Source organism: Leptonychotes weddellii, chromosome 3 (genome assembly GCF_054177405.1).
Source record: "Leptonychotes weddellii isolate Sample4059 chromosome 3, ASM5417740v2, whole genome shotgun sequence".
Classification (NCBI taxonomy): Eukaryota; Metazoa; Chordata; class Mammalia; order Carnivora; family Phocidae; genus Leptonychotes; species Leptonychotes weddellii.
Window position 1 is genome coordinate 47,165,123 of NC_138371.1, and position 15,346 is coordinate 47,180,468.

The window sequence follows — 15,346 nt, forward strand, 5'->3', positions numbered from 1 at the left end:
TAAATGTGCGAGAACACGGTGGTCCTGCACCCCCCCCACTGCTCCACAATCATGTTACAACTGAAGGAACCTAAGAGGTTCTAAAAGTAAACTTCAGCTTGACATTAAAGTTTAATTAAGACTTGTGGAAGAGCTGCCTAGAAATAGACATTTATAAAATATTCTGGCTGGTAACCAAAGCATTAGTCACTGAGCACCTTTGGGAAAGAAGTTGGCACTTAGACAAGCAACAGAAGGTGACAGCACTGCATAAACAGCTAGGTTCCAAGACAACAGCAAATTAAGGAGAAACACAGTGCTTCCATTTCAGCAGCCAGACTCCCAGTTTATTTTCCATTTTTAAGTTATTTTGCCACATTACCATAATTACGATTCTACTTTTTTAAATATATGTCTTACTGTATCTGGCTTCATTAACCGGGTGCCCCCAGAAAGATACCCACCAGCTTTTTATGTGATTTCAGAAGAAAGGACCAGGTGCACATCTGGAAGTGCGACAAGGCTGAACCCGAGCTTTCCCCGGGAATCGTGGTTCATTCTTCATTAAAACATGCATAATGCACTCTTGAAATTTACAAAGCAGCCCAGAATCCACATAATTTAAGCAAATCAGGGTACTGTGTACATACAGAATCATAACTTAATAAGTGAAAGAGGAAGAATAGAAAAATGATGGATTTCGGCAGCAGGCTCTATGGTTTTCCTAAGTGAACAATATTGTTTTATTTTGCAAGAAATTCTCCTCATGTCTTAGGATAATGAATGCGGTTTGCCTTGATAAGATGAATTAGGGCTTCATAGCTAACATGTTTTTAATCAAGATGCTAGAACAAAATATAATGCAAACAGAGATGTACCTGTGTCGAGGCCCGGTAGTCATTTATTTGACAAAAAACTAGGCTGCAGCAAGTGGCCTTCAGGCCCATGTGAAATCGTGCCCTTTTTGCTACTGACTTCAGGGAAAAAGAAAATACTGGAAAATTCTCATCAACTAGAATATGTTCGTTAATTGACATTTCAGGAGATCGCATTTGAATAAAGGTAGACTCCTTGAGGTCCCAAGGAGTAGAGCAGGAGAACATAGAGTGGATGATACAATTAGTAATTAGCATGTTTTAATGTATAGAGGATATAATTCAACTTTCAAGACTCTGAGATCAGTGAGGCATATATTCCTACCATCTCCAATTGAAAAATGGATAATTTTGATAGACTTGCTTTTTTGGGGACAAACAGCATAGTGGCAGATATTGCCCATTGCGCACTATCTACCCAAGAGTAACTTCCCTTCTTAGCTGCTAGAAGAACCCCAGATTATTCAGCAGAAGGCAGTACTCCTGTGCTATTGCAGATGAGAAGCCCTTTATTCAGTTTCAGGGAATGACTTATGATTGATCTATGATAATTCAGGAATGAGCACATGACAAGGTCCTGTAAATCAGAGTAAGAGGTCTGCCAAGGTGCTTCCCTTCCCAGAAGGCAGCCTCAAGTGGACACAGAATTTTGCTCTTGCCCCTTTTCTTTTGTTGGCAACCTTGATGCTGCTGCAGCCTTTGGGGGACCAGGAGGGAAAAGCCAAGAAAACTGGAAAGATAACCATGCATGTCCAGATTTTGGTAGCTGACCATTAAGCCTGTAGCCACCTCCTGCTTATTATGCGAAAACAGTTAAGCGCCTTTATTATTTAAGTCATGATTCATCAAGTATTGTTACCTGCACTTTAAAGCAGTCCTAACATAATGAACGCACTTGCTCAGGAAAAGCCTTCATCATTTACCTGGGACGCATGACTGCGGTAAAGAAGGGAAGCAGTGTCATCCAGATCAGTCATCTATATGAAAGACTTGATTTTAAACTTCTATACAATGGCTAATACCTGCTATTGTATTTGTAATCTTGATAAAATAATATTTGCTCATCTTTGTCTTATGCAAGCCCAGACGATTGGGACTGGTTGTCCTGAGAATTTAGACCTTCAGGAAGAAGCCTCAAGTTAATGAGCACATGAGACAGAGTGCGCGTGCGCTGCTTGGTTGGCTGTGGGCAGTCTGTTATGGCAGTTCTCAGAAACTCGTGTTCTTTGCTGAGGAAATGCATTGACCTGAAGCAGGGCTGTAGCTCAGAGGCACGAAATGCCCTTAGTGCCCGTGGAGGTACAACCAGGAGAATGTGCAGAGCAAGCGTCGCACATGCTTACTATTCCCGAGCAGGGAGAGAGGACTTCTACGTGGGAGAGGCATATTTTTGTCTGATAGAGCAGAATTTATTACAAGGCAAAGCAGTTTGTCGGAACCCTTCCCTGGGGGCCTAGAGCTTGATGAAGAGTTTTCATGTGAAAATTCCTCAAATAAGTTATTTACCTCACAGAGATAGCCTGTAACTTTCCTAGTTGATGCAAAAGATGTGGGACTTACACTTTTCCCTGGCATCCATGCCACTTCAAACCTCACAAAACAGCCAACTACTGACCCAGTCCATCAGCGGCTTTCTTGGGACAGAAAGAAACATTCAACTCTGGAGAAACCACCAGTCCACATGCAGAAAACGTTGAGGATTCAGTGGCAGTTATTTCATTTTATGGCCAAGCTGAAACTTTTTTTTTTTTTTTTTTAAATCAAGGTCTACCCACATCCCAATAACAATGTTATCAAAAATAACTTTTACGAACCTTCATGTATTTTAGGCTTTGTGCTAGGCACTTGGTTTGCAGTATTGCATTTTATGTTTGAAACAATCTTATAGAGTAGGTACTATTTTACCTTTTGATTAATGAAGAAAGAGGTTTACGGAGGTGAAAAGGCTTCTCTAAAAAGTCCATTCAGCTAATAAATGGTAGATAAACTTGAACCAGGTGAGCTGGACTCTAGATCTGAAACTCTTAACCACCACCACATTGCTTCCCAGATTTTAGTTTGATAAAAACCACTCGTAGCCATATTAATACTGACTGTTTCTGGCCTGGTGCCCATAGATTCTGATTTGGATGGTCTGGGGCCTAGAAAACCACTTTTCTGTTAAGCATTCCAGGTGATTCTCATGAAGGTGACTCAAAGACCACACTTCCAGAGACACTGGTGTCCCCACCACTGGCTGCCATTTAAAATCAGAATGGATTTGACAGACTTCAAGAAATATTATCACTTCAAAGTAAAAAAAAGAAAAAAAAAGTAGGTAATATAATTTCTTGTGAGAAAGTATGTACTGAAGACAAATTATTTCATATCTTATTAAGATGTATTTTCATTCTTCAGAAAAGAACCATTCTTAGTAATATTTTCACGTAAACTTCACTGTCCTGGGCACCTGGGTGGCTCAGTGGTTAAGCGTCTGCCTTCGGCTCAGGTCATGATCCCAGGGTCCTGGGATGGAGGGGCTCCCTGCTCAGCAAAGAGCCTGCTTCTCCCTCTCCCACTCTCCCTGCTTGTGGTCCCTCTCTCGCTGTCTCTCTCTCTCTCTGTCAAATAAATAAAATCTTTAAAAAAAACTTCACTGTCCCATTTTTTCATAGGCCATGCGGTTGCAGAGAAAGATGACAAAGGGGACAGTGGGAGTGTCTGATTGAAGAAAATGAAAACGCTACTTATTTGTAGCTTAGATAAGCTTTCACCCACACAGCTCTTCTTATCAAAGGCCTGTGACAGCAAAAACACCAAGAAAACTAAGCATTTGAGGAAGAAAATAAATACATGAATGGAAAGGTTGTAAATTATTCATCTAATAACTCAACAAAGGCACCACATTACACGCTGGGGTACAAAGTAGTTAAGGAGTCATTGTTTTTGGACTCTCTGAGCAGCCAATCTGGATAATTTAAGTATAAAGTCCAATTATAAATCAAATAGGTTAGGGCTTCTTGGCCCTTAACTGTGGATGCTCAAGGCTATATTGGCATTGCCTAAGTGAAAAGAATTAATTTATTCTCTGCCATATGTGATCCCACCCCAGCAGGGTACTCAACACTGTTTGTCAACCTTTTTACTCATTCCTATCCCGTTTATCTTAACAGCTATTTTGAATCTTTTCCCATTCCCTTCAAGTTCCCAAATCCATCCTCAAAGCCCTCACTTTCCATATATTAACTTGCTTTTCATCCTGGCCATCCCTGAATTCTCTGTATTTCCCTTCCTGCCACATTGAGATTTCTTAATCTATGTCAAGCACCTTTTCATAATTTCCTAGCTCAAGGTAGAGAATCTTAACTTCTCTCTAAGGCTAACTCCTCCACCCGAGTCTGACTGCATTTTATGCCATTTCCTTAGGACCTTGTTCCATTCTCAGCAAACAAACATTAGTCACCTATAGCATTCCAGACACTGTATTAGGCACTGGGGACACTAAGATGAAAAGACAGAAAGCTGTCCTGATGCAGCTCACAGGATAGTGTGGAGACAGATAATAATGGTGGTGAGGGTCATTGCAACGAGACTAGGGTCACAGGACTTGGGTTCCTATAGCTGGAGACATAGAAAAACAGCTGAGATTTATAAGACAAATGAGAGTTAATCAGGTAGATAAGTGGGAGGAACAAAAAGATAGGCTCGGGAAGCATGCATGGCCAAACAACAGGTATCTGTTATCGATGGAAAAAAGTCCCATGGCATGGTTGAGAAAGAGCATTAAGGAGTTTAAAGTTTTAATGAGCTCAGGGAGCCCTGTTATCAGAATGTATGTTACAAAGCTCACACTCTGGAAATACCACAGTCGAGGAATTAGAATAATGTAAAATCAGAGGCCAGAAGCCCAGAAAGTGGGAAAGCTTGGTGACCCAGGTAGAATACTGAGCACCTGGTGTGGAGCAAGAGCGGTGGAGAGAGAGAGAAGCATGACGGATATTTAAAATACACCTGTAAGTGGTAGTGTCACAGAACTTAGGAATTTATTGTATGTCAGGGATAAGAAAGAGAGAACACAGGTTGAGCTCCAGGTTGTTGGCTTTGGGGACTAATGGTTTTGTCGCCGGTGGATAGTGACGGGGCACCCAGGAGGACACGTCTACTGGACAGTTGCATGTGTGGGTGTGAAACAGATACTGATCCGAGCCACAGCAGTGTAGACAGGCCAGGTGAGGTCACAGCTGTGGGCATGATTACCCAGGGAAAATGGGGGGAGGGTGTGAGAAAGGGATGAGAGGATGGTTTAGGAATCCAAGAGAGCCAAAATCAAAGATCCTCAAAAGACAACTGAGAAAGAGCTAGAGAGGTCGGAGGGGAACGTGAGTTTGATGGCAACGTGGAACTTAAAGCGAAAAATGTGCCAAAGGTGAAGTGAGCAGTGGTCGGATGCTTCGGAGGAGCGTTCTGGTAGAGTCTGAAAAGTGCTCCCAGGCTTCAAGGACATTTCCCTCTTCAATTTAGTTTTTTCTCCGCCTCTGACCCTCACACGTGCGCGTGTCTTCCCATGATTAAATAAATAACAAATTTCATCACTACATAAATATTCTTCAGTTGAACCTACTCGTCCCCAGTATATTCTTTTTCCCTTTAAACACGGACTCTCACTTGACTACTACTGCAATGAAATTTCCATCTTAAAAGTTGCCAGGAACATCCTTTTCTCACCCACCAGTCACATTTTAAATGCCAATTCCCATGACCTTTCCCCAGGCATTGTGCTAGCTGATCTCTCTACAAAATTTTACAATATTAAGTCCCTTTTTCTGTATTTTCCACTGGCTCTTTCACTATGGATTTGGTTTTCTTAGTTCTCTGAGGATACCTTTGCACTTTCCCCCAGGGACTCCCTCTTCTTGCTAAGATCGTTAAATAAAACTGTCCCCTCCCCAACTTGATCCTTTGCTCTTTTCTCCATGGAATTCACATTTCCACACATTCCCCACCCCTGGCCCCCACATGCTCACAAATCGCTAATGTGTAGACAACTTCCAAATACAACCCTGAACTAGATTTTCAAGTGGAAAGCTGCATATAGAAATCCCACCAAATTCAACATGCCCCAATTTAAACTTGTTTCCTTCATATCCCCGCCTCCCCAAAATAGTTTCCCATTTTCCTGTCCTGTCACTGATGCCTCCTTCCCCTCTTTTACTTCCTGTACCCAATCAGCCCTCAACCTCAGTATGGATTCTCTCTCTGGTCCTCATTTTTCACATCTTCCCTCTAGTATGCAGACCAATTTCAAAATAGGGTATTTAGATGTGATACAAAATTGCAGTGGTTTATTTCCCATGAAAAAATAGTAACAGTAGCCAACATTTATCTAATTTTCACTGTGTGCTGGGTAGGCATAGTACCTATGTATCTTAGCATAACACATGTATTTTCTTTTAACTATTCCCTCTTCTAAGAATTTAGACAAGCAAGGTGGTTTATTCCCTTTCAAATGTTGTCATACACCTTTAGGGATTTCTTTTGCTTTGTACATCAGTCTGACTTATGTAACCAGTTTTTGGATGATAAAAAAAACTAAGCATTATATGTTAGTGAACGTTAGCTCATTTTGCCACCAAAACTCTATTAATAGGCACCTACATATGTCTAAAACATACCTACAATCATGATAACCCAAGCACAATTAAATCTGGAAATATTTTCTGAGAGGTCAGAAGATTAAAACATGCTTTATAAAATCTTGGTGCTCGCATGTTCTCATTCTTCAAAAACTGGTCACCTCTGAGTATCTATGTGTGAGTGACATATAGATCACTTAATCTCTTTCAGGAGAGTGTTTTTTTTCAATTCTTTGAATGCTGCTAATCCCTGACGGGTAGTTCTTGGTCCTTTTCTTTTTAGAACCCACAAGCACACACCCATTGCCCATCTTGGTGAGTAACAGTAAACTATACTTACTTAAAAAATCCAATTCTCGCAGAAACCTGTAAATCAGCCGAACAATTTTCATGGGCACAAAATCTTGCGAAGTTTATCTGGAAATAAAATATGACAGTATTTTTTTATGGTAGTTCAACAATTTGGGATACTTCTACTTTTTTAAGAAGACATCTATGATACATGAGAAAAATGAAACAAAATTGATAATGCCATATTTTGTTCCTTTTGAAGAGTTTAATTTGAGGATTAGTCACAGGTCCAAATGACAACTGTAGGGCTAAAGGAACTGATTCTCCCAATAGGTAAATTGAAGGCCTAAATTTGTTAAATGGAAAAAAATTATTGTTTCTTTTATAATTGTTATGAAAAAAATGAGTTTAATTAAATTGAGGTAAAGTTTTAAAGGTCAGTGTTTAAAACCTGGGCTGCCAAGATATTCTTTCCTGAGTTCCTCTCAATTTTCTGGTGCTACGGTTTGATCCACTTATTACAAATAAACATGGCACTTACTTTTCATAGATGGTAGGACAATGGGCTTATATTTATTGGAAACAATAAAATGTAGAAATTTAGAAATTTTACTTTGAGGATACATTGAACAAAATTAAATGATAGTTGACCCTCAGGGTTCCAGAATTTATTTAACTTGGAGCATTTTAATAGGACCCAGAGAATGAAAAGGTATATGGGAAAACCTGAGGTATAAGATAGACAAAGAAAGAGTGCAGAGAGAGAAAAAGGAAGCTGAGAGGAATAGGGGGAAGTGGAGAGATGCTAAGAGAAATCTAGAAAGTCAGAAAAGGAGCTTGGTTCATTAAATGGGAAATGACTAGCATGTTGTCAAATAGCACGTCCGACTACAGCCTGCCTTGACCTGGTGAAGCAGAAAGGAAGTGTAAATCCTTCTCTAAATGATTAGGTAAATATGATTTTTTTTTTCTATCACTCTTATCTGTAAAGCATGGTGCTTTAAAAATCAAAAGGTAGTGTTTTATTTTTTTTTGTTTTTTAAGATTTTTATTTCTTTATTTGACAGAGAGCACAAAAGAGCACAAGCAGGCGGAGCAGCTGAGGCAGAGGGAGAAGCAGTCTCCCCACTGAACAGGGAGCCCGATGCAGGGCTTGATCCCAGGACCCTGGGATCATGACCTGAGCTGAAGGCAGGCGCTTAACCATCTGAGCCACCCAGGCATTCTGGTAGAGTTTTATTCTAATGTAATTACAAATTGCTAAGGTTTGGGTTTATGTACTTACAACGCTGCATTTTTCGTTATTAAACATAGTTAAGAATAATTGATATTGACAACTAAAGTTCAACAGAGGGGTGAAAACACTGACTTCCACAGATACATTAAGTGTATTGAGAAAACTTGCCTTAAGGTATTATGTTCACTGGATCTAGCATTCTAGACTAGAGAGTCATGATTGTAAGCTCAAAGACCTTCAAGTGACTTAGGAGCAACTTGTCTAGACAGGATGCTAACTAGCCCTTGGAGTGTCCCTTCTGCCTTTTACATTCCTTGTGCCATTAGCAAATGCTTTAGTGAATGTTTTTACCATGCCCCCAAACATCCTGTTGACTAGGTCTTTGCATTGTTGGACAGTAAAGGTCCAGACAACTGGACTCCTGGGAATAAACACACTGCAAGTGAAAGGGAGATACTCTGGAATACGTTAGAGAAGGCTGTTCACTGGTTAGAATGCAAGATCCATCTCAAAATGCAATGGATCCTGGGACGTGGCTTTAGTAAAGGCTATGGTTGAATTTGAAGGAGAAATTGTTGTGTAACAGAAATACTTATGTTTATAAAGGATTAAAAGCCAGCAAGGGGACTTGCCTACCAAGACTGGATGAATCTGGGTAGAGTGAATGAGAGGGAGACAAAATGAGAGAGAAGGAGGCAGAAAATGAAAAAGGAGAAGATAAACCTCATGAATGTGACTCACTGTCATTGTGAGCGCTCCCTAGCAATATATTTTCCTCATGGGCAAGGAATCAAGGAAAGAAAATTAACATCTCATATATATGGTAAGCCATTGCTGGGACTAAATGCGTATTTTAAAATATTCAGTTTAATATCCTAAAGGGAATATAAAAAATAAATAAAAATGGAAAACAAAACATACCATAAATCTTTTTATATTAAAAAAATTCATAAAATTTTCTTTAAAAATTCAGAAAGATAATTCATTTCCCCAGAATTAGGCAATGTTACAAAAAAAATTACTTTAGTTACATGCACATCATGTTTTGAATAAGGAAAATATTCTTACTGTTTTTTCAATTACGTCTTTTTCTTTCTTCTGCTGGAGAATTGGCTGAAGTGGTGGGAATTCTTCTGTACTTCGTTTACTGATGACATGGTGCCCAAGGTGGTAAGCAGCTTCAATCTGAATTGGGGTGAGGATGTCCCGCACATCTTTCTAAGGAAATTTAAAACCATAAGTTAAAAATAAAAACAATCATGTAAATTAAAAAAAAAAGCATATATAGAAAGTTCCTCCATTCCTGCATTAAAGTCAAACAACAAGGAAAAGGTAAAGGAAGTATTACCTTTTCATCTAAATTGTTAAAATACACTGAATGTGTATACTTTTTCACATTACAAAAGCATGCATGTTTATTAGAAAAAATACAAAAAGAGTATAACAATAAAAAAATAGCCATCCTGTAATAGTTACATAGTTTTACATTTGGACATGTTTTCTTTCATGATATTTTCTATGCATACTTTTTATCACTTGACATAAGCATTTGTAAATCACTTTGAAGTACTAATCAGCATTTTATTCTATTTAACATTTCCCTGTAGTAAACTTGTAGAAATAGGATATCTCAATTTATTTGAGTTTTCTTTTTATATGTCTCAGTAACATTTTAATTCAATTTGATTCATTTGATTTCCTATTATGAAACATATCCTTTTTTCCTATTTTTTTTTTTAAGATTTTATTTATTTATTTGACAGACAGAGAAACAGCAAGAGAGGGAACACAAGCAGGGGGAGGGGGAGGGGGAGAGGGAGAAGCAGGCTTCCCACTGAGCAGGGAGCCCGATGCTGGGCTTGATCCCAGGACCTGGAATCATGACCTGAGCCTAAGGCAGACACTTAACGACTGAGCCACCCAGGTGCCCCTTTTTTTCCTATTCTTTATGAGCTTTTCCAATTATATTTTTAAGGAGGTTACAAGTGGTATGTGGGAAAGTTATTTGTTTTATATATTTAATCTTTTATCCTAGTCACTTTACTGAATTTTATTAGTTACAATTTTTCTAAGTTTATTGTGCTTTTACACTTCACAAGGAAAGTTCTTGAATTATTTATCAATTATACAGGAATTGTACCCATTAGGGATCCATTCTGCTATCCATTCTGCATGATATTCTTTTAAATTTAATATCTTACTGATTTTTACACAGCATTTCTCATTGGTAATCATGTGGTCAAAAAGCCTTTTTGAATGATTTTTTTAAGATTTTATTTGAGAGCAAGAGCAAGGGAGATAGAGAGTGTGATAGCGAGCAAGAGAGATAGCGAGAGAGATAGAGAGAGATAGCAAGAGAGATAGCAAAAGAGATAGAGCGAGATAGTACGGGCAGGAATGAGAGAAAGAGAGAGATAGTGCGCGCGCCCATGAGAGCTAGCGAAGGAGAGAGCTAGCGAGAGAGAGAGAGCTAGCGAGAGAGAGCTAGCGAGAGAGAGAGTGATAGCAAGAGAGAGAGAGAGACAGATAGTGCGAGAGAGAGAGAGAGAGAGAGAGAGAGAGAGATAGCGAGAGAGAGCACAAGCAGGGAGGAGAGGGAGAAGCAGGCTCCCCACTGAGCAGGAGCCCTATGTGGGACTCAATCCCAAGACCCTGAGATTAAGACCAGAGCCGAAGGCAGCTGCTTAACCGACTGAGCCAACCAGGCATCCCTTTTTTGAATGATTTTTAAAATTTCTTGTGTTCTGCCCCCAGAGAAACAGCTCTTGAGTTCATTACACTGATTGTCAATTCACATATTTTAATCTATGTGAATTTCTACATGCAGGCATTATTTTTCCCTCTTAAAAATATCTTCTCATGTACTTCAAAATTATTTTTTGATTATTCACTAGCCTTCTAGTGAAGAACATACCACATACTATCAAAATTATTTGCTAACATACATATATACACAAACAGTAAAATAGCCAACAGGAAAGTAACTTTGAAAGCAGCTGTTCTCGAATCTCATGTCTATGGAAAAAAAAAAAATCAGTAATGCATAAAACATGGTACCTCTTAGAAAGCACTTAACCCGGCCCTCTCTAGACAGAAATGAGATTTTCAAAGTCTACTGAACAAAATAGACACCTTTCTTTTTCTCATTATCTAAGTAGGTGGGCAAGTAAGATTTTACTGATAAAGTAATCTATGAGGATTTATATCAGAATTCAGGAGACAATTAAATTTCATGAAACAAGACATGATAGCAAATCTATATAAAACAAGTATCTTAAGCACCACAAAAATTAAACATAGAAATGATCTCAGGATTTGAGAAGGCAGTTAATAATCAGTAAGTTCTATCTACATTGAACTATGCAGTTTTTTCTTTTCTTTTGATACTAAAATTGTTACTATACTTTGATGTCTGAGCTTTACATCACAGTTTGACTCGACTTTTCAAATACCCATTTCAATCTATAGGTTCTTCTCGATTTATTATTTATTTATTTAATATTTTGTTTTTAAGTAATCTCTATACGCAACATGGGGCTCGAACTCACAACCCTGAAATCATGAGTCACACGCTCTACCAATTGAGCCAGCCAGGCACCCTGGTTCTTCTCATTTTAAAAAAGAAATTCAACTAAGTTCATTTTGACCACTTAAAGAGACTCAAGTGTTTGCACCAGGGCTAGACATATTACCTAAAACCATAACTGAGGTTTATATTTATTCAGTTCCTGAGTCGATCCATGACTTTGTCATTAACAGAACTCCCAGTAACATTAGTAGGCCAGGTTTTTATTACCTATGGGCATTTCAAGATTGGAACATGGCTTAAACATTACTGCCTAAAAGCAAACAAAGAACAGATAATTTGTAAAGCTCATCAATTAGCAATCCCTAATGGGTAAGAAAAAAAAATGCCTGTAATACAGATGGTTGTGCTGTAGTAACTTGATAAAAATCAATGAAGTAAATTAATCAAGATGATTTATCACATAAAAGACAACATCTTTTTTTTTTTTTTAAAGATTTTATTTATTTATTTGACAGAGAGAGACACAGCGAGAAAGGGAACACAGGAGGAGTGGGAGAAGGAGAAGCAAGCTTCCCCGGGGGAAATCGGAGGGGTAGACGAACCATGAGAGACGATGGACTCTGAAAAACAAACAGGGTTCTGGAGGGGACAGGGGTGGGAGGATGGGTTAGCCTGGTGGTGGGTATTGAGGAGGGCACATTCTGCATGGAGCACTGGGTGTTATGCACAAACAATGAATCATGGAACACTTCATCTAAAACTAATGATGTAATGTATGGGGATTAACATAAGAATAAAAAAAAATAAATTAAAAAAAAAAAAAAAAAGAAGCAAGCTTCCCGCCGAGCGGGGAGCCCGAAGCGGGGCTCGATCCCAGAACCCTGGGATCATGACCTGAGCCGAAGGCAGACGCCAAACGACTGAGCCACCCAAGCGCCCCAACAACATCTATTCTATGTCTTTATGTAAATAAAAAAGATGAAAATTTTTTTTACATTATTTATAACTATCAATATATGTATATAGTAGGTACAGGACTGGGGTTCAAATCTCAAGTGCAACACTTCCTATCTGTGTAACCTTGTCAATGGCTCAGTTACCTCATCTGAAAATGGAAATAAAGACAATTCTTATGATACTTATACCTATTGTTATGAGAATTCAGTGGCATGATGTTTGTAAAATAGTTAGTATAATGCCTGGCACTTAAGATCTTAAGAGATGTTAGATATTGACTTATTATATATATGCTGCTTCAAAATATATCTACATCAACCAATCAAGAAATGAATTTGAGTTTAAGAAATTCAGGTGAACAACTGGAAGGAATAAAAAAAAAAATAAGAAAATCAGACCATTGCCAGTCAATGAACATTAAGTAGGAAATGAGTTAGATACCAAGTATTAGACTTGTACTAATTAATTGGTACCTGGAAGATCTGGAGCATGAATCAGAGTACAGGGGATCTCTTATTACTTTTCCATTCTTATACATGGAGATGATTTTATTAAATTACTTGATAAGTGATCCTCTCAACATGAAACTTTGACCATATAGGAATGCTGCAAATCAAGGCCCAAATCCCAAGTTATCAACTTGTGAAAATGGAACAGCTTGAAGCCCTGAGTATTACAATAGCAAACTTGATTAAATTATTCCCTAGGTGTAGAAGCTAGACAGCCACTGATTGTCCCTCCACATGTCCACTGTTTTAATTCTTCTCAACAAGCTTGCTTTGACCAAATCACATGTTATCTAATTCATACTAATTTTCCACAAGGTCTTCTCTACATCTGGTGTATATTACTTTCATTATCCTAATTAGCTATTAATTACGATTTTCTCACAACATATAAAATGTATGTGCACTCTTGCAAGAACTGTATTTGACAGATATTCACACTTATTTAACTTTAACAGCTCTACCTAAAGACAAAGGCTAGAATATCAAAAATGTCTTGTAGTGACTAATTAAGTATTGGGGAGGGAAAAAGTAGATTTGCTTAAAATTTTTCATTTGGATGGGCATATGCTATCTATATTAAAAATAATGAAGATTCCATGCCACATTTTTATGGACAATTACATAAAATAAGGCAACCCACAAGTGTGCAAATGAGCACATGTCTGAAATTACTCAAAGTCCGCCTTCTTGTTTGACTTTTACAGAAATTCTTATTTACGGCCACTTGAGAACTGAGCCATAGGCCCATGTCCTCTTACTGTGTGTATGCAGTAAAAAACCTAGGGGGTGGAGCCAGAAATACTTATAAAGTTTACTGAATGAGAAATGATATTGAGGTATAGACATTTCAACGTATCTATTCATGGGTCTGCTGTGTCGAAGGAAGACCCTGGGGATACAAAACTGCAAGTCAATAGCTATGTCACAATCCATAACCCATAAATCCACACACAGTGTGCCGGATGAGCGTTCTGATGGATGTATACACAAGTACAGAAGAAGGAGGGCCACACAATCCACAGTCAAAAGAGGATGAGAAAGTCTTACACAGAGGAATTTCAAGCAAAGAATATGGTCAGATTTATGATTCTGAAATACCCTTCTGGTACAAAGGTGGGAAATGGGTTGGGGAGGGAGAAGGAAAGGCAGAGGCATGGACTGCAACTGAAGCCAGCACCACCACTTGTAATGCTAACCACTCCAGCTAGTAAGCTTGGTTCGCGAAGTGGAGAACTGTCCACATCTGGCACTACTAACACCCTGAGAAGAGACAGCACCCCAAAAACAGGTGCTCTAACCATAACACTGATAGAACATTCTCAGATTTTCCCTTACAGAATTCTTTAAATAGCACTGAGAACATATCATCCATAAATTTTAAAAATATTTATTGATTTCTACCTCATGTAATGACTCGTATTACCTCTAAGAAGAATACAAACATGCAAAAAGTAGTATTCTGTCTTCAAAGACCTTGCAAACTAGCAAAGAATTAACAAATGCTGGAATAATCAATCCACCTCTTGACTACCATAACGTCAGGATCGTTGTATAGGTTGCTTGTACTTAGATTTTCAGCAGAAAAGTATTCATATATGGATCTGTCCATAGTCTGCTGTGTAGATTGAGCTATGTGCTTGTATAGCTTAACAATGTAGACATATAAAATACAAATAAAACAAATTTACTAATCAAACATACATTCATTTCCTTGCAGTTATTATTGAAAAAGATGGGTTTCAGAACTTACGTAACAAAATAAAATTCCTTTACCTCAGAAATCCAAAAATCTAGAAATTTGAGAAATCAAGGGAAATAATGAACTAATCTACTGTATATGTGGGTGGGTTGATTTCATAATTATACAACATGCTAAAGCCACTGAACTCCCTGGATCTCCGAATATCCATGGGGACAGGCATCCTGGTCTGATGAGTAAGCTACATATTTCTAGCTTTTACTGGAAATGTTGCAAGCAAGGTGAGAATCTTGTTACTTTATTGTTGTCCCACTTTACTAATCATCTTCTCTTCTCAAACATCACTGAATATTTTGATGTAGAGATTCCATCAAGATCAACCAAGAAATATCATCTATAAAAGCCTTAAGGGAAGTCTCACTCCACCACAGCTGCTCAGACATTTCTAAAAACTGCTGCCAATTGTTAATTGAGTTTCCCTAAATCAAAGCAGCCTCAAAATTATCCCATGTTCTAAGAACTTGTACTAAGAAATTACTAAGATCTAATCAAGTTGTATATATGAATATAGCAAAGACAGAGATTCATTGTCACATATGTATATGGATGAGAAACATTTTCATCGTGGGCAAAGTGACATCTAATAAAAGAGAATTTC

The 15,346-nt window shown here is 38.2% G+C and overlaps 1 protein-coding gene across 1 annotated transcript in view; it reads right to left on the reverse strand.

Annotated features, from left to right (window-relative positions):
* Nucleotides 1–15,346, reverse strand: part of ITGA4 (integrin subunit alpha 4) — a 78,430-nt gene that overhangs the window by 19,511 nt on the left and 43,573 nt on the right. Inside the window, exons 16-17 of the mRNA XM_006740931.3 lie at nucleotides 9,063–9,212; nucleotides 6,807–6,883 (exon numbers count right to left, since the gene is read on the reverse strand). Of these exons, the coding sequence (XP_006740994.1) occupies nucleotides 6,807–6,883; nucleotides 9,063–9,212 (227 nt within the window). The remainder of the gene's footprint in view (nucleotides 1–6,806; nucleotides 6,884–9,062; nucleotides 9,213–15,346) is intronic.